General features: G+C 46.7%; 1 protein-coding gene across 1 annotated transcript in view; it reads right to left on the bottom strand.

Annotated features, from left to right (window-relative positions):
* Window positions 1–25,647, bottom strand: part of LOC135910608 (rabphilin-3A-like) — a 135,477-nt gene that overhangs the window by 41,227 nt on the left and 68,603 nt on the right. The window contains exons 6-9 of the mRNA XM_070533346.1: window positions 25,272–25,401; window positions 17,794–17,880; window positions 16,002–16,158; window positions 4,991–5,092 (exon numbers count right to left, since the gene is read on the bottom strand). Of these exons, the coding sequence (XP_070389447.1) occupies window positions 4,991–5,092; window positions 16,002–16,158; window positions 17,794–17,880; window positions 25,272–25,401 (476 nt within the window). The remainder of the gene's footprint in view (window positions 1–4,990; window positions 5,093–16,001; window positions 16,159–17,793; window positions 17,881–25,271; window positions 25,402–25,647) is intronic.

Genomic DNA, 25,647 nt, shown 5'->3' with positions numbered 1-25,647 from the left:
CTGTGCGCCAGAAGGAAGGCTTGACGGCTGTTCCTAGGTTGCTTTAATAAATATCTATAATTTTTATTTGAAAACGTATAACAGTTGACAAATAGGTAAAAGGCGAGGAACAAGAAATCACCAGAGGTCACGCTGATTACAGCAGACACACGGACAAACCGCTTTCTGCTTCCGAGTTTGCCCATGTGCGCTGCGTCAGCAGCAAGAACAACAATGGTATCTTACAATGCCCCATTGTGCGCCGCTAATCCGTCGTTGATCCTTCCGCGCGATCGATACACCGTGCTCGGGAGGATTAGCCACGGACCAGCGGACGATCGAGCCCCCAGGAAGTTCCCAATCCTGATCGGCTTACGCGGTCCATATAGCTTTGTCCACGCTGCACGCACTTCCGAAGACAGAGAGTACAGGCTCTTGGATTGGGTCGCGAACCTCTTGCCGTGGAGGTGGAGAATTAGCAAGGGGGGCGGGAGCGAACAAATGAGGGGGGGGGGGGCAACTAAACCAACTTCTAAAGTCCCTTGATAATTTGAAAGTACCGCCACTCTTTGAACTCTGCCGCCGCCGCGCGACCTCCTCGCCTCCTCCTCGCCCCTTGCGCGTCCCCCCCACGGCAACCAGTTTTGCCCCCTTTTCCTGCACGACGATTGGTCTCCCTGCCGTTGCCCTTGGAAACGCGCGGATCTTGAGTTTTGCTTGTGTTTTTCTTTTTCGTTCGCGCCATTTTCCTCCTCAGCACGGCTGGCTCGGCGCTTTAGCTCGGCGTAGCGAACGTTGAAAGCTGTGTTTCCTGCTGTATAAGCTAGCGCTATGCCTTGCTGTTGCGCATATAACTGCAACAAGAAGCCTGAGCATGGTTATGCCGTTTTTGTGATACCGCAAGGAAAGCGTGACGGCTTGCGCAAGAAGCAGTGGCTGCATAACATCGGCCGAAAGAACTTTGTTCCGACAAAGAACAGCGTTGTTTGTGAGGTGAGGCGTCTCTCATTGCTCGTAGCAAATCATATCGTAATGCATCTAGTAATTCTTCCGGCCTGCTCACCAGCGTTTTTGTTGCGGCAATTTGTACGTTGCATAAAAATGCGGTTGCCCTCAGTAACGTATTATTATAAATGTATGAAGACGTTTTACTCATCCTGCCTGAGTGACTAACTCTTCTCTAATTGTTCTAGCTACATTTCACTGAAGACCAATTTGAGCCGCGCATATTACAAAGACTCGGGAAAAAAAAAAGCTGAAGCTGAAAAAAGTTTGCTTTCGCTGACTTTCATTGCCATTAATTTATCATTTGTTTAATTCAATCGGTAAGCACTAGTAATTTCCCCTATGTTGTCCTTCGCGTCTTTGTTGGCTTCTCATGATATCTTACCACTGCTGTGTTCTCTTGAGCGTCTCTTTTTCTCATAATTCTACACTAGCATTGATTCTGATGTTGAATATTATATTCAGTACTATTATTATTGTTGTCGAATATTCTATTTTATGTTCTCGGTTACGTGTATCTTGTCAACCAACGTTAGTGCGTGTACATAAAAATAAAACATTCTGCTGACAATGCTGTTTGATTTTCGTTGCTATAAATGTTTTGTGATGCTTAATTCAAATCAAATTTAAATATGCTACTACATAATGTAACAAAATTTCGTTGTGAACTATTACAATACGTTATCCAAAGGCGTTTCTCTTGCCTAAAGGTATAGAATGTCTTCTCCTATAGATATACCGAGTATTTCTTAACGCTTCCTTGACGGCGACCCCTAAAGAATATTCATTAGATGCCCTTCCTCGGCTTCTACTACTGTAGTCAATGAGCGGTTGCCGGCACCGCTTTTTCACACTGAAATTCCGCAATCGTCCTATTCAGTTTACAGACCACAGCAAAAAAGCTATAACTTTCACATTGTGAAGACAAAGGCATGGACAGTCGATGCACTCGCGACTAATTAAGGCATGCTGAATATATTAACTGCGGTGCACATACGCGCACAGGCAAGAAAAAAGGGTGCCAGGTGTTCTTATTTATCGCCCAAGAGAAGCGAGCGTGAAAGCCTTCTAAAGCCTACTGCGGTAAGACATCTTTCATCCAACTTAATCGGCCTTAATCCCCTCTAATGTACCTTAATCCCTCCTAATTCACCCTAATCCACCTTCATCCACCTTAATCCAGCCTAGTCCTTCTTTATACACCTTTATATTTACTAATGCACCTTAATTCACCATCATTCACCCTAATCCACTTTCATCGACTTCAACCCTCCTTAATACACCCGAATTAATCTTAATCCAATCACTAATCAATCATAACTTTGCTAATCAATAATCATGTCTTATACACGGGTGCACATGCTTTGGTTCGCTTCCCGCCTTCTTTCGGTCACGCGATATTTCCTGTAGGTGACAACACGACCTTGAAACAGAGGTCTAAGACTTTTGCTTAATATGCCGCACACAAAGGGATGTGTCACAAGCAATACTAGATCAGACGCACAAAGTAAAGCATCTCATCATGCGGCATAAAAACTGTCTGGAATTTAAACTCGCCTCAAAAGCTCCCTTTACATCGGTATACACCGTTCATACGGCTTTAGGAAAAAACCAACCCCGTCATAAATGTTGCCTGTAGCATTATAGATGCTGTTATTAACATTTCTCAAAATTTTCAACCCCACTGGGGCGCGCAACTGGCCCAAAATAACACGCCTCCATAGAATCCTGCGGCCCGTCCGCGGGAGCCAGGGAGGAATAGCGTGCCGTGCGCAGCCGGCGGGCGAGGAGAATCGAGGAGGAAAGCGCCGTGAGGAGGAGAGTGTCGCTACTTTCAAACATCAAGGGGCTTTACCAACTTCGGGTTGCGCGCGCCGCCTACAGCTATAGCGGGTATTTAAGCGAGCATAGCTCGGCACCGAGGAGCGTCGATGCCGCAGCAACGCGTCGCCACCTCCTGACGAGTTCATTATCGAATGACAGGGGCTGGGGAGGCGCTGTACTCTCGAGGGAGAGAGCGCGTCGCTGATTTGAATGTCGCGCGAGCGCGGTATATAGCCGCCGAGATCAAACAGTTAAAGTCGAAGGGGCGCGTGCGAAGCGAGAGAAGACGCGACGCGGCGTACCGACTATGCGAGACTTAGCAGGCGAGAGCGCGCTCCGAAAAACGGGATTGGAAGTTGGTTTCTCCAATCGGGCGTGGCACCGTTAATGAAAGAAAGAAAGAAAGAAAGAAAGAAAGAAAGAAAGAAAGAAAGAAAGAAAGAAAGAAAGAAAGAAAGAAAGAAAGAAAGAAAGAAAGAAAGAAAGAAACCAGTTGACGCTCACTTTTTTTAATACTGTCCCACACGCTGAACGCCGATCACAGCCTTACATTCTGTTTCTTCCATCATGGAGAGGAAGCTCTCGTAGACACGCACGATCGTACTTTATACAGACGTAGCAAAAAAGTTCGGCAGCATGTTACATTCCTGTTACAAGTGAAGGCGAAAGCCTGCTGCACGCGTGGCAATGCATTAAGGTATACGGTCGTAGGGGTGAGAGTTCTTGCAAGACATAGCGAGCCGCAGTGCGAAGTACACGTGTGGCGCTTAAGGTCGACCTCCTCAACGACGGATGCCAGCATTTAATGCGTGACCTAAAGGGGCAGCATGCTTGTCCCCAGTAAGCGTTACGAATGCGTAACACAAGCCGCGCATTTTTACGTTGCATCCTCTCAGCAGGGAAAAGCTGCACTCGCGGTCGAATATCTTGCTCCAGCCGCTTCGCACGTAACACATTGTTTCTCGCATGGCAAGCATCCTCGACCGTAGCGTACTTCCGAGGCCTGCCGCGCAATCCGCTAGGCCCCGGGCGAGCGTCCTCGATTGTCGCCACAACCGCTGCATTCACCGCGTGACGTCAGCGACTTATCACCTTCATTCCCCTCTCCACCCGCCGCTCTCTCGGAGAAGGTCACGTGGTTTTTTTTAAGCACGAAATGCTTTAAGCTCCCTTTGTTGGCGACCTTCGGGAGACCTTGAGCCAAAATCTACAGCCGTTATCCGGGTACGCAAGACGAGAGTGGGGCGAGAACGAAACGAGAACATCCGGGCAGCGTTGGGAGAACAAATTGAGATTATCCGAGCAACCAGTCAAAACATAAGAAAACGCAGTCTCTGGCCTCCAACCCCTTTCACGGGAATGCATTACATACGCTAATTACTGCCCAAACAAGTTACAAAACAAAATTTCCTTTCGATTTCTTCCTAAGGTTTGTTTACAATATCACTCATGCTTTGCCTTCTAGTACGCTGAAGTTTAATTTGTAATTTCCAACAGCGACGTTCAAAAGCCAGATACAGTGCACCATACATTTGATTGTCATCTTTTGGCGCTGAGATAGGGTTGTCTGTGCTCTTTTTAACGCAAGCGGTCCGTGAGTTTCGCGGCGCGGGTTTTGCGCCACGCTGCGTGACCAGGCCACCAGCGACCGCCGCGGATGGTTGGGAGATGGTTGAGACGGTTGTGAGTAATCGTCTTCATTGCTGCAACCGGTTGTCACTGCCGGATGTCCTCGCAAGAAACGAGGAGCCATTACCGAAGAAAATTTTGAAAAGCAGCTCTTAGTCGAGATAAACAAAAGATGCTGCAAAAGGTGCATTGAAAGGCCCAGGCCCTCTCCTCTGTATGCGGTTCACATTATTAAAATATCGGGAGGCAAGTAACATTACAGTAATCGATTACTGTTTTTAGTAATTGCTCAATTACATTTGTGCGGCAGTAATTGGTAACTGCTGTGAATTACATTTTCGAAAGAAGTAATTTCAATTCTAATCGGTGACTTTTTTCCGTAATGTGAACAAGTCTTACCACCTTGGCTTCTTTCTTTTTCAGCGTAGTCTATAGCACCTCAGAATAAAAATACGTAAGTAACACTGAAACACTCAATCCGCAGCCCTTCATAATTTTGGGACTGAAGGGGCTAAAATCTATAATACATAGCGAAGCCACGGCCATCACTTACTGGAGTCGTAGAGAGCCTTCCTGGAGATGACCCTCCTGTTGACGCGTACTGCTTTCGACTCGTCTTCGGAGCTGTCGCTCAGGTCCTTCTCATTCTGCGTACCTGCAGCGAACGAGGGTGAAAGCGCACGGACAGTGATGCGTACAGCAAGTGCAATGGGGTGGTCAGTAGGGCACCACAAAACTAGGGAATGACGTCATGACACCACATTTGACGCGTCACAATGGCAGCCGACGTGAAGATATGCCAGCAGTCGTGACCGCCAACTACTAACGCCACCAAAACTACGCAGGAAGTAAACTAATTGAACTAAAGCTAAATTTTACGATTTCACACACCCAAACCACGATATGATTATGAGACACTGTAGAAGCTTGGGCAAGTTGGTGTAACATTCTTGTTCAACAGCGCGAATGACAAGGACGAGACGAGATAATAAACACGCAGTTGTTAGTGAGCTCAGTGTCTGTATGGTCAGCGCTGTGCACGCGCACTCGTCTCGTCCTTGTCCTTTGCAACACTGTTGAAAAAGAATGATTATGAGACAAGCCCTTGTGCGAGCCTCCTGATTCATTTTGTCTACCTCGGGTTCTTTGACGTGTGCTCAATGCACAGAAAGAGCAGCGCTTCAAGACGGGACACAAAGGAGGAACCACACACGCACTGCGCTGACTAACAACTGCGTGTTTATAATCTTGCTGGGCCTTTTACGCAGAGAAATAAAAGCAGTGTCAACAACAACAATAAAAGAAGGCACACCTTGGTCAAAAGGGAAGGAAGGAAAAGGGGAAGCCCCTCGCGTCCGGCACATACTTGTTACAATACAATTTTCAGAAAATCGATTTCTTTTTTTGGACAGCTTAAGAGACGGGATGCTGACGCAATCAACATTTAAGCGGTTAATCTCAAAAGCCTCTAAGATTTCCCAGGTGCATTTATCAGGGTGCTTACGCAATGCTTCACTCTGCGACAACAGAGGCTTATATCCACACTGCCGAAAATGAAAGGCTAGGTTTCCACTGATTGCAAGAGAGAGAGAGAGAGAGAGATTAATAGGAGAGGCAGGGAGGTTAACCGGATATTAGTCTCCGGTTTGCTACCCTACACTGGGGTTGGGAGATAGGCGTTAGAAAGAGGACAGATAGGAAAGGATTAAGAAAAAATGCACACACAGAGACACACACACACGCGAAGGGCGTTACCGTTAGAGACGTTCGCAAAGGCCGGTAGATCGCAAGAAGCGCAGTAGCGCTTGCACGGCCTTCTTCTGTGACATCAGGTCCTGTCGATGGTGTAGAATTCCTTCTTTCGATAGCGGTCGGTCACCCAGCTGGTCGAGTTCGTGGCGAAGGGATTCCCTCTGAGGGCAGTCACACGAAATATGGCCAATCGATTCTTCATGGCCACATGCGGTGGTCAAAGGCTGCGGTGTCGGCTATTCCTATGCGGAACGCTTAGGCTTTGGTAAAAGCAACGCCCAACCACAGTCGATACAAAAGCGTGGCGTCTCCACGGCGAAGCTTTGATGGGACTCGAAAGCTTAGTGTGGGGTCAAGGGAGTATAGTCGAGAATTCCTGAAATGTGGCTCATTCCATTACGGCGTTGTTCATTGGTTCACAAGCCGGCGGAGCTTCCGTGTTGCGTCAGTTCTAGAAAATGGTATCGGTACGTGGTAGTCGTCAGTATGGGCTGAACGGGCAGCTTGATCGGCCCGTTCCTTGCCGATAATCCCGCAGTGACTTGGAAGCTATTCGAAAGTTATTTCATGGCCTGTGTCACTTATATGACGCATCGTCTCTGTAATCTGAAATACTAGCTGTTCGTGCGATTCGCGTCGTTAAGGTGACAGTAGATATTGCACCGCCGCCTTTGAATAGCAGAAGATCGTCCACTTGTGTGGCGGTTCATCACCGATGTAATGAAGGGCTGTAAGGAGCGCTGCAAGCTCTGCTGCCGTCGATGTTGTCGAGTGAGTCGTCTTAAATTTGATGGTTGTAACTTTCGTTGGTACCACGACTGCCGCAGTGGAGCTGTTTGGCAGGACAGATCCATCAGTGTAGACATGCGTAGAGTCACGGTAGTTTTCGTACAAAAGTAGTAACGTGAGTTGCTTAAAGGTTGGTGATGATAGATCAGCTTTTCCAGGTATTGTCAGATTGATTTTTGGCTGAGCGAGGCACCATGGAGGAAGTTCTCACAGCAGGAGTGAAACAAGCAGGCAATGATTCACCATGTGCGGTTATCATTTGGCTGAAAAAGGTGCGTGGTCTGTCCACTGGTAGAGAGGTTAGATGCCTTATATGGGTCCTGAGCAATTCAATTTCAATGTGGGTCTTGACAAGGTGGTCTTCAGCGATTGCTATAGTTGCCACTGCTGATGCACTCTGAGGCAGGCCTAGACAGTTCCGGGGCGCTTAAACCTGAATACTTTGTATTGTGCGTAGATTCGTCTTGCCTTTGTTGGTTATTGTTGGCAAGCTGTGCCTCAAAAAGCCGAGAAAAAGCACCCTGTATAATGGTAGCATAGCACTTGTTGACATTCCACAAATCTTGGCAGTGAACATTGATTGCAAGGTATTTTACATTGTTATTATGCTCTCTAAGCCTATCGTTGATACAACGGCCTGACTGGCCAATATATCGTTTTCCACATTTTAATGGCACCGAATACACTATCCCTTACACACAGTCAACAAAACGTTTTTTTTTCTTTTTTTGCTTGATCATACACGTTCGTTGAGAGCGCGTGTGGGAGAGAGTCCAGACAACGGGGTAGTGAGTTCAGAATTTCTAAAGCTGTCGCTTACCTTCGGAATAATTCATTGTGTCTCCTACCTGTGGATAAAGAAGGCGGATATTTTCATTCAAACAAATGGGATCTGTATAAGATCCTGCATAGCACCACTCTTAAGTGAACTGTACTTAGCTTATTATGACAGAATGCTGCTCTCCTCTCTCGTTGGTTCATCCGCGCTCAAGACCTTTCGCTTTGGTGCTTGGTGCTTTTAGATTGTAAACATGTTGACTACGATTCGAATGTGCAGACGACTGTTGCTGTTTTTCGCGAGTGCTTGAAGCCCTTGCTATTAACACATGAGACGCTGGAAAATGAATCACATTTCTTGAATTGAAACTCTTCTTTGGCCAAAGGCACGTCTGCCTTCGGCAAGTCTGCTGGTCATACGAGCCTATAGACAAAAATCCACTGCTCCCGTTCACATCGGAGCACAGTAAACTGGTAAAAATCAGTATTGTGTCGCATTGTTTTCGGAATGCAATCAACAAATCATGTGCGCACATGGTATCGGACAGCTTCTGCAGGCAGGTCGGTAACCTTGTGTCACCAGGATATCCTGGGCACGTGATAATTTTGGTGGCCGGGTGTTTGCTAAGGAAGCGCAATGACGCCAGCCGAAACGGGGCAACACAGGAGGGCGGACAAAGTGGTTGTGCTGCCTTACACGCACCAGATATCACACAATCTTAAAAGGATCGGTCAGGCTGCAGGCCTCAATGTTTTTATTTTTTCTGCGCCCCGCATGATAATTGGCCCTGTGTGCTAAGGTCAACTCCGACACCAGCACTCAACGAGCGTGGATAACCACGCACAAAGTGTCCGGCGGAGTCCGGCGGAGTCCGGCGCAGTCCGGCGGAGTGCATGAGCGCGGCATAACGCTCTTTCTTCGCTTACGTAGGAACCGCCAGACCCAAGGGACCTGACTGTCGCTTCCCCGGCTTCGGATGCTTCCATCTTCGGCGCTGTTATCGACGTGATACCGGAGAAGATTCTGTGCAAGCGCCCATGGCTACACAGTCCATACCGCGAGTGCGTCATCGTGGTGGCAGCCAATCCAGGAGGGCGACACCGGGCAACAACGCTTAAAAAGCCAACGCCGATTGTGAACCAGCGCAGTCCGGCGGAGTGCATGAGCGCGGCATAACGCTCTTTCTTCGCTTACGTAGGTGAGAGCAGCGTTTCTTAACTACTTCAGTGTTTGAATATAAATTTTGCTCCGCCGGACTGCACAAAGTTGTGTTCACAATGTCTAGCAATGATTGCCTCGCGTGCCTGAAAGCTATTGCACCTGATAGCCAGTGCCTTCGTTGTAGCGATTGTGATAACCGTTATCATGCCGGCAAATGCTCTGCCGTCACAAAGACTAACCTAAAAAGCATGTCAGTAGAAACGATCCGTATTTGGTTATGTCCCACGTGTGCAAACCACAAAACACGACTGTCGAACGCTGAAGAAGGGGCTGGCTCCCAGCGTAAGAAGTTAATGGCAGACAGCGAGCAACCTTCTTTGGTTGACGTCATGTCGAAGCTTGACACTATGCTACGCCGTTTTGATGAGCTCGAAAGAAAGCAGGAGGAGCAGCTGGCTAAACATGATACCACCAATGGAAAACTTGAGGACCAAGCACTAACAATACAGAGCATAGAAGAATCACTCGATTTGATCTCTTCCAAATATGATGAAGTGCTTAAAACTCTTGAAACCCAGAATCAAGAAGTAAAAGAGCTGAAGAAAAAAGCTACGGACATGGAAGCTCAGCTGATAGCAAAAGACACTAGACTTTCTCAACTGGAAATGGAGGTGAATAGGATGGAATCCTATTCAAGACGTAATAATTTGGAAATTCATGGGATCAAGTGCCATGAGAGGGAAGACTTGAGAGCAGTTATAAATTCCCTTGCAGGGAGACTCGAACTACCCCTTCCCAGGAATGAGGAAGTCGAAGTTGTGCACAGGATTAAAGGCAAAGCAGATGCTGAGGCTCCCATACTAGTCCGTTTCACCAAGAGAGAAACAAGAGAAAAGTGGCTTGCAAAGCGAAACATGCTGAAACATGAGAACATTTACATAAATGAAAATTTGACACATCTAGCCAAGAAGCTTCGATGGATGGCAAAGCGCCAAGCAACTGAGAAACACTACAAATATGTTTGGGTGCGAAATGGTCGTATATTTGTTAAGAAAATTGAAGGTGCCCCTGTTATTCTTGTTGAGAACGAAGCGGATCTGCGCAAGATAACGTGATGACTGAGATTGTACATTCATTTTCTGAGTGGATGAAGATACGCCGGGAACTCATGTCAGTTGAATCTTGTACAAGTTTTCATCTTATCCATGTGAATGTGAGAAGTCTTCACAAGAATTGGAACTTGTTACAAATGTACTTGGAGAATGTTTTAACTTTTCTGGAGGTCATAATATTTACTGAGATAAATGTAAGCGAGTTTGATTGCTCTCTTTATAATATACAGAACTATCAATCGTTTGCCTGGTGCAGAGAGAGCAAACGCGGTGGAGGAGTGTTAGTATTTGTGAAAAATTGCTGGTTTTGTGAATGCTTAAAAGTTGAATTTGATGAAGCGGAAGTTATAGCGCTTTATCTTTCTACCAATGAAGATGAATTTTTAGTTTGTGCGGTTTACAGACCTCCTAGCAAGAATATTGCAGTTTTTTTAGAGGAGCTCGCTAGATTCCTGAAAAAATATGGAGTAAATAAACGTGTGATTCTCGCAGGAGACTTCAACATTGGCATTTCGGTGACCAATAGGGTAGGTGTAAGTGAGTACTTAACGTTGTTGGCCAGTTTTGGCTTGGAGAATAAAATTCAGGGCTATACGCGAGAAGAATTTCTAGGAAGTAAATTCACACAGACATGTATTGGCCATATCAGTACAACCGTAGCGCAACAGGAAACATTCGGCTGTATTATCAAAGAAAAAGTTGCAGATCATTATTTTGTTGCGCTTACGTTGTTAAAAAATAGTATAATGGTGGCACAGGAGAGATCTACAGAAAGGCTTGTAATTAACAATGAAAAAGTAGATAAACTAATTAAGTTGTATGACTGGACTTCCCTGTTGCAGTACAATCACCTATATGCTTACGAACTGCTCGTAGAACAACTAAAATCAATTTACAATAAATCGAAAACTAAGGTGAGGATGAAGCGGCGAAATCAGGCAAGTCCTTGGATAAACAAGGAAATTATTGAGCTATCTTACATCAAAAGTAAACTTTTAAGAAGGCGCAATGAGAACCCTCATGACTTTGCACTAAGAGAAGAATTCAGGCAACTGCGAAATAAGATTACAGCAAAAATACGACTGGCAAAAAAACAGTACCAGCTTAATCAATTCTCGGCATGTAGTAGTGACGTAAAAAAAACTTGGCAATTAGTTCAAACCACCATAGGAAAACCATCCAAGAAAAGCATTGATGATACTTTAGAACAGGCCTTTCCAGATAAAACCAAGGTAGAATTGGCCACTGAGTTCAATAAACACTTTGTAGAATCTGTTACTTTCTTGTGTAGACAGGGAAGCAAAATGGCGAACGTTACTGCAGTTGCTTCAAGCATTCATTCAGCTTACATGCCTACTGTCACTGAGCCGGAATTATGGGATGTGTTGAAAACAATGCCAATAACGAAATCCCCAGGCTATGATAGTGTTAGGATAAGAGATCTCATTGTGCATTTTGACATACTTAAAACTGTTTTACTTTTCATTATCAACGAAACGTTAATAACTGGGCAAATTCACATGTTCATGAAAGTAAGCGTAATAAGACCATTGCATAAAAAAGGCTCCAAAAAGGATTATAATAATTATAGGCCAATCGCAATTTTGTCATCCCTCGCTTGTATCATAGAGAAAATTATACATATTAGCATGACATCATTTCTTGATAAGTACCATCTACTAAATGCAGCCCAGTATGGTTTCCGCAAAGGTAAAAGTACGGTAAACCTACTAGAGGATTTTCATGACCTAGTCTGCAAAGAAATAGATAACAATAACATTGTCCTTACACTTTTTATTGATTTGCAAAAAGCCTTTGATACTATCAATCACAATTTATTAATAGATAAACTTGACAGTATTGGTTTTAGAGGTCCATACAAGTCGTTCTTTAAAAGCTATTTTGCTGATCGAGCCCAATGCGTCCAACTAGGCGGATTACACAGCCCAATTTTGAACGTTTCGACAGGTGTTCCTCAGGGATCAATTTTAGGACCCTTGTTATTTAATATCTACGTCAATGATATGACCTGTCTTCCACTGAACTCGCAACTCTTTTTATACGCGGATGATACTGCCCTGGCGATACCAAGTGAAACGTATGAAGAGGCCTCCGACAGGATGCAACAGGATGTGCATCTTTTGATAGAATGGTTCAACACTAATCAGATTTTTACTAATAATACAAAAACCTGCCTACTTTGTTTTCATAGCCCATATAAAGTGGTTAGAGTACTATCAAATATATACCTTCATGAGAGAAACTGTACGTGTTGTTCATGCCCACCTTTGGAACTTAAATCCAATTTTAAATACCTTGGTATCACATTTGACGAAACACTGTCGTGGAATATTCATATTTCAGAGTTAGCCAAACGCCTACGCCTAGTGTGTGTTTATATATATGCTCTACGATCTATATGTGATGTATCGGTTAGAAAAATGGTATATAAGGGATTGGGAGAGTCAATATTACGATACGGGATAACAATTTACGGAACCGCTTCTTTATATAAATTAAACACATTAAGCCGCATTGTGCACAGGATTGCAACCAATCTCTCCTATGGAACCAACTATCATGATAAGTCAGCCAGAGACAGTATGGAATATTTTGACATGCTTCCTGTACACAAGCAATTTATCTTTGACATATTATACAAGCATTTCTTTCACAGCTCCTTTAAAACCTGCAACATTAAAGTACGGCCTCTCCGTCAATCAGAAAAGTATGTCATACCCCGCATCTTCACCACTTATGACAAAAGAACCCGCACCTACTATGTTCCTTACTACTTCAATAAATTAGGAACCCTCCCGAATATTACCGGTTTAAAAGACCTTAAGAATTTTCTTCGACCTTGGCTGAACGATAATATAGAATAAGGTAATTTGCTGTTGATCATGTTCTTAACGTTTTCATTTCGTGTACGAAAGTGTGCACGGTGGATTTGCTATCATATGTTCTGCTGGTTCTTGTTTGTTTGCTTGTTTGTTCTTATGTCGCACAAGCAGTTGCTGAGTATTTGGTTGATTTTATTTTCCCTACTTTTCAACTATGATTTACTCGCTGTTGTTTCATGTGCTTAACCTGGCTGCCCAGCTCGGCACACAAGCGGCAACGCTTATGCAGGCTGGAACATGTTGTACGAATTGAAGTGAATAAAAAAAATATTATTATTATTATTATTATTAAAAACTGTATTGTTGACTGCGTGCAATAGATAGTGTATTAGGTGCCGTTAAAATGTGGAAAACGATATATTGGCCAGTCAAGCCGTTGTATCAACGATAGGCTTAGAAAGAGTTATAACAGTGTAATAAATATTGCAATCAGTGGAAATATATATATATATATATATATATATATATATATATATATATATATATATATATATATATGCGTGTGTGTGTGTGTGTGTGATCGCAGAGTGAGGAATTGTATAAACACCACGATAAATGCACCAGGGAAATCTTTTGAGATTACACGCTTAAATGTTGATTGCGTCTTCATGCAGTCTCTTAATCTGTCCAAGAAAGAAACCGATTTTCAGAAAATTGCCTTGTAACAAGGCTGTGCTTGGCGCGAGGTCTCTCGCCTTTTTATGAGGTGTGCCTTCTTTTCGTTGTCTTGTTGACACTGCCTTTATTGATCTGTATAAAAGGCTCAGCAATATCATAAACACGCAGTTATTAGTCAAGCGCAGTGTGTGTGTGTGGTTTCTCCTTTGTGTCCCGTCTTGAAACGCTGCTCTTTCTATGATAATGAACCAACTATAGCACGTCAGTCAATCCTGGCAAACTCGTGCACGGTACGTGAATGTCGGCATTCCGCCCCCAGCCGCAATGCGGCCGCCGAGGCCAGTATCAAACCCTACACATCGATTTCAGTAGCTCAACGCCAGAACCCCAGAGTTACCGCGGCGCGTAGGGAGGCAAAAATGGAGCCGGTTCAAAAGTTTCGCAGATTTTTGAAATTTTCGGACGCCGGGTTTGGCTGCGGCTCACGTTACCGCGCCACACTGCTGACGATTCAAGCAAGTGTTCAAAAAGCAGAAAAAGAAGGTGCCATGTCAAACACACATTACCACAACTAACGCAGCCAAAGTTTTCACAATTTGGTATCTTATTGCACGTATAGAAAGAGCGAAGGTAGGCCTCTTTCGAAGCCAGCCATCCAAAAATCCCGAAATCTGGTTGCTGTTGTCGTCGTCGTCGTCGTCGTCGTCGTTGTTGTTGTTGTTGTTTATGTTTGTACATGATTTGACAAACCTGCTTGTTTACTTTTTCCACGTTAGCATGCGTTTCACCAGCTAGCAAATGTTATCGTTGAGCGGATGACGTCGCTCTTGCACGTATCGAAACATTCTCGATCATTCTCGCCGATTCTATTCGTTGCCTCTGTTGTAGCCGAAACTTTTCTAATCAGAGTGCATGCACGACTCGAACAGTGCTGCACATTCTAGAAGGCACGCGAGCCCACAGCGATTATGTTGGAATCTTCGACGAGTCATGTTTGAATACCTGACACGATCGAGTCACCGGTCAGATTTTTTCGACGATCGACGAGTGTGCACCCGCCGCTATCATATGTCCTGAGTGTTGCCTGTGTTGCTGGGTGCAGGTTCGCCCAATAAAGAGTTAAATTCGTAACTCAGTTCCGACATTAAGTCTTTATTTACCGTCGCTACAACGTCACAGCGTGCACAATACTCTGGAACACGTTCAGTGCTTTTCTTTTTCATACTTCGATGCACCGTTATATACAAGCACCCTCCCTTCACTCGGGCACTACGTTTACTGTGTTTTTATACAGCTTCGTCCTATTTAATATGACCTGTTTAGTTACCACGAAACGCAGTTGCGTACAGCACGCGCCACAGCCACGATAACTCGCACGTCTGAAAGAACGGAACGCCTTCGTCAATAAACGCGGCTGCTTACACAAAACGTAACTTCGCGAAATATATATATATCGATGCGAACGTAAAGCGCATGAAATTAATACTTAAATAGTATCGCGCGAGATCGAGTCTCTCAATTTCAAAGGGACGACACCGCTATACGCTAACTCGACAAAAAAAAAATTCTGTATATAAATAGAGAGACCAGGGGTGCGATCTTGTACGCGTTCCAAAATAGAACGGAGGCGGTTCGTTCTTTTCGTCACGAAATAGGCGGTATGTACCGTTCCGTTCGTCCGATAGCAGACGACACGGAATGATCGACAGCAGATATCACGTCACAATTGACGTCATGGCGTTCGGCAAGGTTCAAACTGACGAATCGTATTTGGCTCGTTGGAACGAACCGCCTCCGTTCTATTTTGGAATGCGTACAAGATCGCATCCCAAGTGTCTAGTAGCGAGACGGAGTTGCTCAACCTCAGTCACATTATCATCCATCGCAACGTGGATCGGGTGTTCGACGGCTAGCGCTCCGCTCACCCGCGCCTAGCAGTGAATCTTCAAAGCACGACCCTAGTTCTTTCCGTTGGTGACGTCGAGACGAGCTCGGGTCAAAGCAGGCGTCGCATGCAAACGAGAGTGGGCCATTAGCGAGTCCTGTTTGCAGAGCGCGGGTCCGTTAGCTATGGCTCGGGGGCAATGTTAGCGCAGCGTCGCACGTGGAGAGGCACGTCTTTCGCAGGGACGAAGGATGGGAGTTGCACTTCACAGTATATACGAGGTGCTATAGCTACTGTAGCCTCTGCCCGCAGGTCGAACGGATGGAGTAAAAAACATAGCGAAAGTGCAAATTAGGCCTCGCTTAGTGCTCTCGAAGGAGGCTACAAACATGACGCTCTGCAATGCAACTGGCCAAGGCAGGGTCAATTAAGCCTCACTAGTCTACTTTCCCAACCTCTGGAGCAGGCTTTCTTGAAGCGGTTTAGCAATGCCCCGAGTGCATGATTCTAGAATTATATTCTAGAATTGCTATAGCGGAAACCGGGATTAAGCGAAGTGCTCTCACCCCTGTGCCAGCCCCGACCGGCGAGCGCGGCCGAAGTGGCCTCGGTGCCGTTGTGGCTGCTCCTCACGGGCCCGTACCGACAGCTCGTCTCGGTCTTCTCCGGCGCGATGTAGTTGGGCAGGCCCCGGTAGAACCAGGCGCCGGACTTTTTCCACATCTGCTCGCGTTTTAAGAAAGAGGAGGAGGAGGAGGAGGAGGAGGAGGACGGCGCGTCTGTTAGAACGAAGCGCTAGTTGGACTAGCGATGCAATTCCGCCCCCCACCAGCAACGGCGCACAAGTTTCCAACAGGTTCAAGCAGCCGTGTTTCCGACTAACACGCGTCGGCTCCGGCTGCTGGAATTACCGTCGGAAACTTGTCGGATGCTGCACTGATGTCGCGAGTAGTCGCCCAACGTCGAATCTCATCGTTTGAGCAAACGTCTGCGCAAACACAGTGAAGAAACCACCGCAAATGAGGGTAAACAAAAGCGATGTCTTTTGCTGCTTTGTACCGTTAGAAGGACGGGGCAAACTGTCGCGACCTGACTTTCGTAAGTAAATTTCACCTACGCGACGCGACCCACGGGCCATTCGTCTCAAAGCGCTAGCTCACGTTAACAGTGGTAAGGCTGTTATACTTTTGGACTATGCATATCTCGGTAGCCTGATCAATTAGGAAAAAGAAGCGTCTGCGGCAGAGCGCCGGGCTAGTGCGCTCGGAGACCGTTTCAAATCCCACCATTTGACACACATTTATTTATCGGTCTTTCTTTTTTTTTTACTGTGACAGCTTGTGTTAACCGCCCGCCGAGTCTACTCGGCTAGACAGACGACGACGACACTCCAAACCCCTTTTACTTTACTTACTAATTTACTTACGATAGGCAAATAAACCTTCGCTTCGAAAGCAGAAGGCGCACGGTACCATAACCGCTTGCGACCCAACTTACCACGCGGGCCAGAGACCATAGCTGGAGGGCGCCGGTTCTATCTCGACCAGATATGCCTTCCTTCAGTACGCTTCTTTAACACAGGACTCCACTTATTTCGGTTACTCCTTACCCTAGTCGTGAGTAGCGGGCCATGCTCTTCCGGCCGAGCTGTGCCCTGTTCTGTTGGCGAACCATCTCTACTCCTCTCCTTAAATGTGGCTGTACGAGTGTTATTTCTTTGTACCTCGTGTTCAGCCTCGTGTTGAACCTCGGGCTCAGCACCATATGTATTTAGTCATCGCGGCGGACACTCAATTGTTTTTGCCGTCACCTTTAGAGACCCTTGACTTCACGAAAGCCAGTCGACCTGGCCGCCTTTACTTCCTTGTAGCGACTGTCTCGCTCGTCTATCATTATTACAACGATGTCACAAAAATAAAAAGAACGGTGACGTTGCGGGATTTCTTGATCGCAATAAGCCAGTCACTACAAGATTCGGTTATAAATGCTTGAGTACTCGCTACAGGATTTGAGAATATACACTTTGACTCGATTGTCTTGAGTATTCTTTAGCGTCCTCTTTGGCGCGTTTTCTGTGGTTAGCATAAGCCGCGATTCCAGGCGTAGTCTTGCCGGCATATCCCGGCCTTTCCGTTAATGATGGACCATGTCCCACGTTATCGCCTCGTCCCAGTTACTTTTTCTTTTACATTACTTCGCAACTTGTCGTATGGATGACGCTTCTACCTGACCAGGCGGTGTTCCGTCTAAGCCTTGATTACTTCTCTGTCTTCCAAGCGATCAGAAAAGCAACACCTCAAATACGCGCCACGTAGAGCCGTGAGTCAAAAAAAAAAAAGAAAGCCGATCACCACTCACCTCTCGGGTCTCTGAGCAAATTTTGCATAGCCATATTTGTTCCTTCTGGGCACCGTAAGTGTCCACGCTGCACTTGCTGCACACAGCCTGCGAGAAAATGAACACAAAAAATCTACAGAGTCAAAGAAGAACGCGTGCATGAAAGGACAAGCGAATTCACCATTGCAGCGTGGCGAAGAGAATGCGTGACAATCCCATGATGGTTATAAGTACCCGGAACCGGCATCCGCGGCGGACATTCGACACCTTTTGAGACTGTGCCATCGCGCTCAGAATATTAAGCCCAGTTAATATGCTCAGGGAGGCCAAACTAAAGCTAAATGTTCCAAAGGGCTACACAGGTTGGATAACGGACAACAGATGCGTTAAACCATTGCTTTCGTTCGTGCATCACATCGGGATGCATGGGTTTATATTATGCCCTTTTGTTGTTTTCTTTACTACATACATGCCTTGTGCCGGCAAATTCTACGAATAAAAAAAAAAGAGTACACGCAATGTTTCGCCAAGAGAAGGTCACATGATGTGGCCCTTCTGCAACACCTGTCGTTAGTTCGCGCTCAAATTTCGCATGGAGGTAGAATTTCTGAGTGCGCTTCGTTTAACACCACGTCGGAAATTCATTCTCATTCAAAGAAACGTCACAAACAAAGGTGGAAAAATGCCCTCACTTTTTCGTTTTCCCCCCATCAGCCTTACGACGCAAGTACCGTCCTAACCTAACCCTCACGTCGAAACATTTGACCGCTCTCTCTCACCCTCGTCCTCGCATATATAGGAAAAATTATCCGACCTCACTCACCCTCATACTGAAAAGGCTACCATTATTCTCTTACCTTCCGTTTTCTACAACTTTCAAATAAACCATTTGCTTGACCCGCGAGTTCCGTTTACAACACTGATTGTCTAGTGTCGCCCCTATTGTCAAAACGTGGCACGCTGCTTTGCTTTAGGCGCTTGGCTACAGGTATGCAAAATAAACGGAGCTCACTCAGACTCACTCAGAAATCTTTTTTTTTCTTTCCTTTCTGGACTTTTTTTTTTTTTGCTCACAGCCCGCTCGGACTCAGATTCAACGAAATTCTACTCTACCAGGTTCACTACGACTCAGGCTTGCAAAAGTTATAATCAGCCAAGCTCATTTGGGCTCAGACTAACAAAAATTCTATTCAGTCACGCTTACTCAGACTCACGTTCACCGGAATTAAATTCAGCCAGGTTCGCTCGGACTAGCTCAATCAGACCCAGAAAAGTCTTCTTGGCCTCAGAGCTCAGACTTTCTCTTTAATCGAACATATAGATGATAAAAATGTCTTCATACCAGGCTAATATATGAGGAATGTAGAGGGATAAAAAACGCAAATAATTTAAAGATGAGTATTACGAGAGTTGTTAATCTACAAGAAATTTTCTTATTTCTTGTTCATCACGATGTGTTGCAAGAACTAGATTTGGCAGTGCTAGATTTAGTTCGCCTAGACATTAAATGTGCAAAAAGGGATATTTAACCAATATGCAAATTATTATTTGTTTGTTTGTTTGTTTGTTTGTTTGTTTGTTTGTTTGTTTGTTTGTGCGTGCGTGCGTGCGTGCGTGCGTGCGTGCGTGCGCACACGCTTTTGTTTCAGCGGCGCATGTGCTTTTTTTTTTGCAGTCGGGATAGATCACAGTTCCTTCTTTCCAGCACTGTACTAAACTAAGGCATGCCTCGTAAACAAAAGTTTTCCCTGCTGCGTCGGTGCGCAAAGAAGCTTGATTGAACGTAATGTCACTTGTCCATGATTTACTACAGTACCGCAGGAGGTCCAGCTCGCTGTAATTCCTTTTGAGGCGTCGGTCATAACGCCAGGCACTGAGAATTCTGAAGTCCTTTTTGGTTCACGAGATCAACCATGTATCGTCTGTGATATTATACATGTACCATAAATTCAGATGCGCAATTCCAGCAGTGGCACTGCTGATAACTACATTTGCTGTCAGCTGCGCTGAACGCTAGCATAGAACACGGAGGATGGAGGCGGAAACTGTAGTTGTGGTACAGAGCCGCGTAATCCGGTGCTTGACATTTTTTTTTTTCTTTTATGCACTCGTGTGATTTATCTAGTGTCATGTTGCCGTCCTACGCCGCAAATTTAGCTACGTTTTTCTTTGTGTTTAGGTTTGTTAGGTTTTGTGTCTCGGCTTAGGTTCAGCCATTCATGACTCTAGTCAGTTAAAAGTGGGCTTCGACGTACATCTGCGCTAGAGAGACTTCCTGCCAGTGCGCTTGAAAACTTTAGGCTTTAAACCCGCCATGCATTTGATCTGAGTGACTTTTATGCAGTTCATCATTATGAATGGCATTTTCTTCATTAACGTTCACATCGTTACCGCACCCTCCCTCGCCCTCAACTCAACCTCACCAATCTCCCCGAAGGAGATGAGGGTGAGATGAGGGTGAGATGAGCGCAGATGAGAGTGAGGAAGGCCTTCGTGAGGGTGCCCATGTCTGGTCACAAGTGCGTGTTCTATGCAGCGGTGAGGCACGGAAAGAAGCAATTTATCTCGACGAAGAGAACAGTGGTGCCCTCTATCAGCGTAGCGGCGAAGCAATGCTTATGCCGCATATTCGTGTAACCGTGATCTCAGGAAACTACAATGGGCGGGGTCACTACGAGCCATAAATTTTGAAGGCTGCGCGGCAACAATGGCAGACACTGCCACTATACTCTGTTGCGAACAAAACATATATATCCTTACCATCTCGTTAAACATCTGTGATCCACTACCCTGCCGACCGCTAGCCATTTTTTTCGCAACACACACACACACACACACACACACACACACACACACACACACACACACACACACACACACACACACACACACACACACACACACACACACACACACACACACACACACACACACACACACACACACACACACACACACACACACACACACACACACACACACACACACACACACACACACACTATGGTCCCTAAAACATGCACGCACTCAGAACGGGGAAAACAGACACAAGAAAAAAAATGGCAGCCCTTGAAATGTGCATGCTCAGAGACTCGGAGACCGCGCGACCACCGATCTCAAAAGAAAGCAGCGCAGATCGTTCCGGGCGTAAGCGAATATCGTCGAAGCTACAGCTTTTGTTCTTCTCCTGTCAAACGCACTCGCACGAGCGTACACACGAGCAGCTTAAGCACACGCCAGGGCTCGACCACACCGCAAGAGCTCGCCTTCATCCGAAGACCGGCGCAACGGGCGGAAAATATCCCACTTCGCAATATACCGAACCTCTCTCACCCGTAGATCGTCCCTCAGAGGCAGCCGTCGCCATTTATTAGGCGAAGCCCCCTTTGTAGACTCGTCTCGAGGGGCCGAGAGAGACGCCCCCAGGGCCGAGATCGAAAGGGGAGGAGGCCCTTTCCCGCCCACGCGCGCACCTGTGGGCTCGCCGTCGGCGTCCCGATGAATTGCGCTGCAGCAAAACGGCCGGCGAAGGCCCTCTTGGCGTGCGAAAACGCGCAGCTGCTTCCCCCGTTCGAGCGACTGGCAGGTGTACCTTATGCGTGGAGACTCACTCGAACGGCGGACGACTATCGTAACAGCTCTTTGTTCATCTATTTCCTCCGGTGTGTTTTATTATTTTCACCTGTCTCCTTTTCGGCGGCTCAGGGTATATACTTGAGAGAGAGCGGTATTCGAAAAAAACGATCCAATTGTAAAGAGCTGACTCCCCCCCTCCCCCTCCACCTGCCCCCCTTTCGTTCCCCAGAGGGAACGAAAACATAGCAGAAGACTAGAAACTAGAAGGACGAGAAACAAAATTTAAACGTCTCAGCAAAGCTACTGCACGCCGTGCGACTGGTCGCTAGCACTATGCAGACCTCAGGAGAGTGCGCTTTTTACCCGCACTCGGTGATTGAACCAATCGTACAGCAGCAAGACGCCGCAACAAGTTGCGTTGCACGGCGCATGGCCCAGGAACAGTCGTGCACGCGCTGAAACATAAAAAGACCGCGCATGCGCATACCAGAGATGCGACTGAGGCAAATATATACAGAGAACGAAATACACACAAAAGAATAAAAAATGGGTTGGAGCGGATACGGCAGGCATTACCAAATCAATACCGGGGCTTACCGCTGTCGTTGAAAAGAAAAGTGCCGCTAACATTGCCACTGCATTCTACAGGTGCTGATATATGGGTTGGAAACTCGGAGGTTAACAAAGAAGCTCGAGAAAATGTTAAGGACCTCGCAAAAAGTGACGGAAGAAAAAATGTTTGGCGTAACGCTAAGAGATATGAAGACACCGGTGCGGATTATAGAGCAAACGGAGGCAGCCGACATTACAGTTGAAATTGAGAGAAAGAAAGTGTCCGACGATTGCAATTCTCCATGGCGCGAAATTTGAGCGCAGCTCGGTACGTGGTTTCATTTCGCAATAGTATCTTGAGGCAAACAATGTGAGACCGAAATCACCGCACCGACGGGGAGTGGGCCAGTGCAGTCAACGTATAGAGGCTAGAAAGTTCTAGAGAACCTTTCCAGCCTCTATAGTAAGCGCCTTCGCAGAGGGAGGGGCGGGATGGGAACCCTGGCATGATGAGCGGCATCGGTGACAGCTGTGGAAGAAGGTGACGACGAACGCGCGAGCAGTGTACGAGTCGAGTTCGCTGGTTACGCCAATGGAGGGACGCCAAACGCTCAACTACAGTCTACAAGAGCTCAACCCATGAACGGGCACCTAATAGCTGCGCTCTAAAACATGCAGCTGGGTAGGCCATGTAATGCGTAGAGTAGATAACCGGTGGGCCATTAAAACAAATTAAATTATGGGGTTTTACGTGCCAAAACCACTTTCTGATTATGAGGCACGACGCATTGGAGGACTCCGGAAATTTGGACCACCTGGGGTGCTTTAACGTGCACCTAAATCTAAGTACAGGGGCGTGTTCACATTTCGCCTCCATCGAAATGCGACCGACGTGGCCGGGATTCGATCCCGCAACCTCGTGCTCAGCAGCCCAACACCATAGCCACTGAGCAACCCCGGCGGGTACCGGTGGACCATTAGAGTTACAGTATGGGTGCCAGGGAAAAGAAGCACCGCTGAGGACAGCAGCTTATTAGATGGGGTGAAGAAATTACGAAATTTGCAGACATAACTTGGAACCAATTAGCGCAACAGTTAGTTGGAGATCGCTGGGAGAGACATTCGTACTGCAGTGGACGTAAAAATAGGCTGATGATTATGATGATGATCGTACGGATCGGCCCGCAAAAACGGTTAGAACTCGTAAGAAATAGCGATTAGTTCCCAAAAAAAGCTGAATGCCTAAACAAAAAAGATCAGTGGCGATTTAGTGGTAAATGCGAGATAAATGCTTTAGCATTACGTCACACCTCTCTGAGGTCCCACATCTATGATTTAAACCGCATTCACCACGTTGCAAAGTGTTGTTCAGGAGCTTACTAGACATATGTCCTACCTCTTCGAGGAGCGAAGTGCAACTACGGTGGTCGTTGACCCGCCTCTGCCTCTCCCCCTCCTCACCCCCCCCCCCCACACACACACGCGGACGTCCTTGTGAGCTTTCCCAGCCCATCTCTACTTCTACCACTTGACCGGCTTCCCACACGTACACTTGGAAATACTTCACGTACGATTAATCTCGCGTAGAAAACAAGGTGAACAGGGAGCAGATTGCTTTTGGAGCCGGGCGAGCTTCGGTATGCAAGGTAGATGCTATTGCATTCAAACACCAAGTTGCTCTGGCCTTGACCGAATCGTTCCTCAAAGCTTTCGTTCTTTTTTATTCTGTTTTACGTGTGGCGCGCTGACATTTCATTCACAGCGGGCCCCTTTTATATAAACTCTTCAAATTCAGATAATTCACAATTGTAAAACGATATTAGGGCTAACATTTTAAAATAAATGTTATTACTTACGCTGTGCTATTACAGGACCTGCACAGCGTGCTAAAGGTTTCAAAGGTGCCAGAAATTTCGGCACTTCAAATTTCTATTCCGACAGAAACTGAAACATTAAAATTCACTAAATGGACACGACGAGACATCAGGGATGCGAGTCCTGCTTTCTACAGCGACAGCGGATCGATGTCCGTAGACCAAAAACCGTGGGCCGATCCCGAAGATAGTGAAATACCGTGCCGACACGCGGCGGAGATGAAGCAGGCTTCAAGCACTCCGCGAACTTGCAAGAATAAGCTTAACATCTTTGGTTCAAATACAACCCGTATCAAAAAAATTGGAGGCTTAACCTTAGCGTATCCTTAGCGTTTGGAGGCATCTTGACCGCATACACGCCCGGCGCAAAGACGCTGGCGCGGTTGCGGGCACAGAGACTGACGCGACGGCGGGCGCGCGCCGCTTCATCCCTGGCGTGACGTCACATATCACGTGATGTAGAGATGGTGGCGCCGCCGCCGCGTCGCGCGCGACGGCGCGAACCGAAGCGTGGAGGCCTCCGCCGGGCGACGTCCGACGGCGCGATATGAGGCCCCATCTGCAGCCGGTGTGACGTCATCACGTGACGTCTCATCATGTGATCTCACTTCAGGGTCAGTGGTAGCCACCGCCGGGAGGCGACCGACGGCGCGATATGAGGCCCCATCTGCAGCCGGTGTGACGTCATCACGTGACGTCATGTCACGTGACCTACTTGAAGGTCACTTGAAGGTCAATGGTGGCCACCGCCGGGAGGCGACCGACGGCGCGATATAAGGCCCCATCTGCAGCCTGTGTGACGTCATCACGTGACGTCATGTCACGTGACCCCACTTCAGGGTCAATGGTGGCCACCGCCGGGCGTCGCGCGAAGGCCCGAAACCTACGTTAATATGCTTCGCATAATATTAACCTGTTAAGAACAGATGCTACACTTTGACCTGCGTCGGCCATGTCTACGTTCGCACCGCCCTCTCTTTGTCGGCGTTCCAAGCGCTCGCTTGTCTCCTGTCCCATCCTTCCGCTCCTTGTTGGAGGTGCCGTCGAAACGTCCCACGTGTCTAGTTTCTTCTGGCTCCTTAGGGCGGCGGGCCCGTCCCCCACGCGAATGTATACAAACCTCACGGTAAATGAGTCCCTACCTATGTTCAAAATTCTGTGTCACCTCTGTGTCGTATGCTAAGTGGTCGTCCACCTCCACAGAGTGCTATGGCTCATTATTTTTGACGGAACGGACTGCGCTCAAGATTCAAATTCCTCTTTGCTTATAAATAATGAAGTATTCAGCATTCTGTTCGATATTAGGAAGTAGTCGTTTTTTCTAGAGTATTCGTATTCATATTCGATTCGGAAACTATTCGAACCTCCATGCTCACACGCAACGCCAAGTGGTAAAGGGGACAGAGACAGTTTGGTGCAGGTATAGAACACAGAACAGCGTGCCCACGGAGCATCGTGCGCTTTCAAGACGCCGCGGCGCACTCTGCAGCTGCCCACCTTCCTGCAGTCGTAGCACATGAGCGGAGAACCACTGAGCAGCCCGAACTCGTTGGCGCATAGCACGCACTGGCTCGTGCCGTTGCCCAGCGCGTTGCGCTTCATGTTCTCCAGCCGGTCAACCAAACGCCTGCGACGCGCACGACAAAAAAAGAAAAAGCTCGTTATAAGTGTTCAGTCATCAGAGGTGCGATGACCGAACACCTTTATTTACTTATACATTGCATAATTTTACACTGCTGCACTAATTAACCATTTTGTACCAAGCTTGTTAACCGACGGTCCGGCTGAAGTCGTTTGACTTTGGGAATTTCGCCGTTATACTATTAACAACCAGCAATGTATCTTGAAAGAATAATAAATTGAAGCTGAAACT

Source organism: Dermacentor albipictus, chromosome 2, assembly GCF_038994185.2.
Source record: "Dermacentor albipictus isolate Rhodes 1998 colony chromosome 2, USDA_Dalb.pri_finalv2, whole genome shotgun sequence".
Lineage (NCBI taxonomy): Eukaryota > Metazoa > Arthropoda > Arachnida > Ixodida > Ixodidae > Dermacentor > Dermacentor albipictus.
The sequence above is the reverse complement of the archived record's forward strand: the minus strand, read 5'-3'. Positions and strand labels throughout refer to the sequence as shown.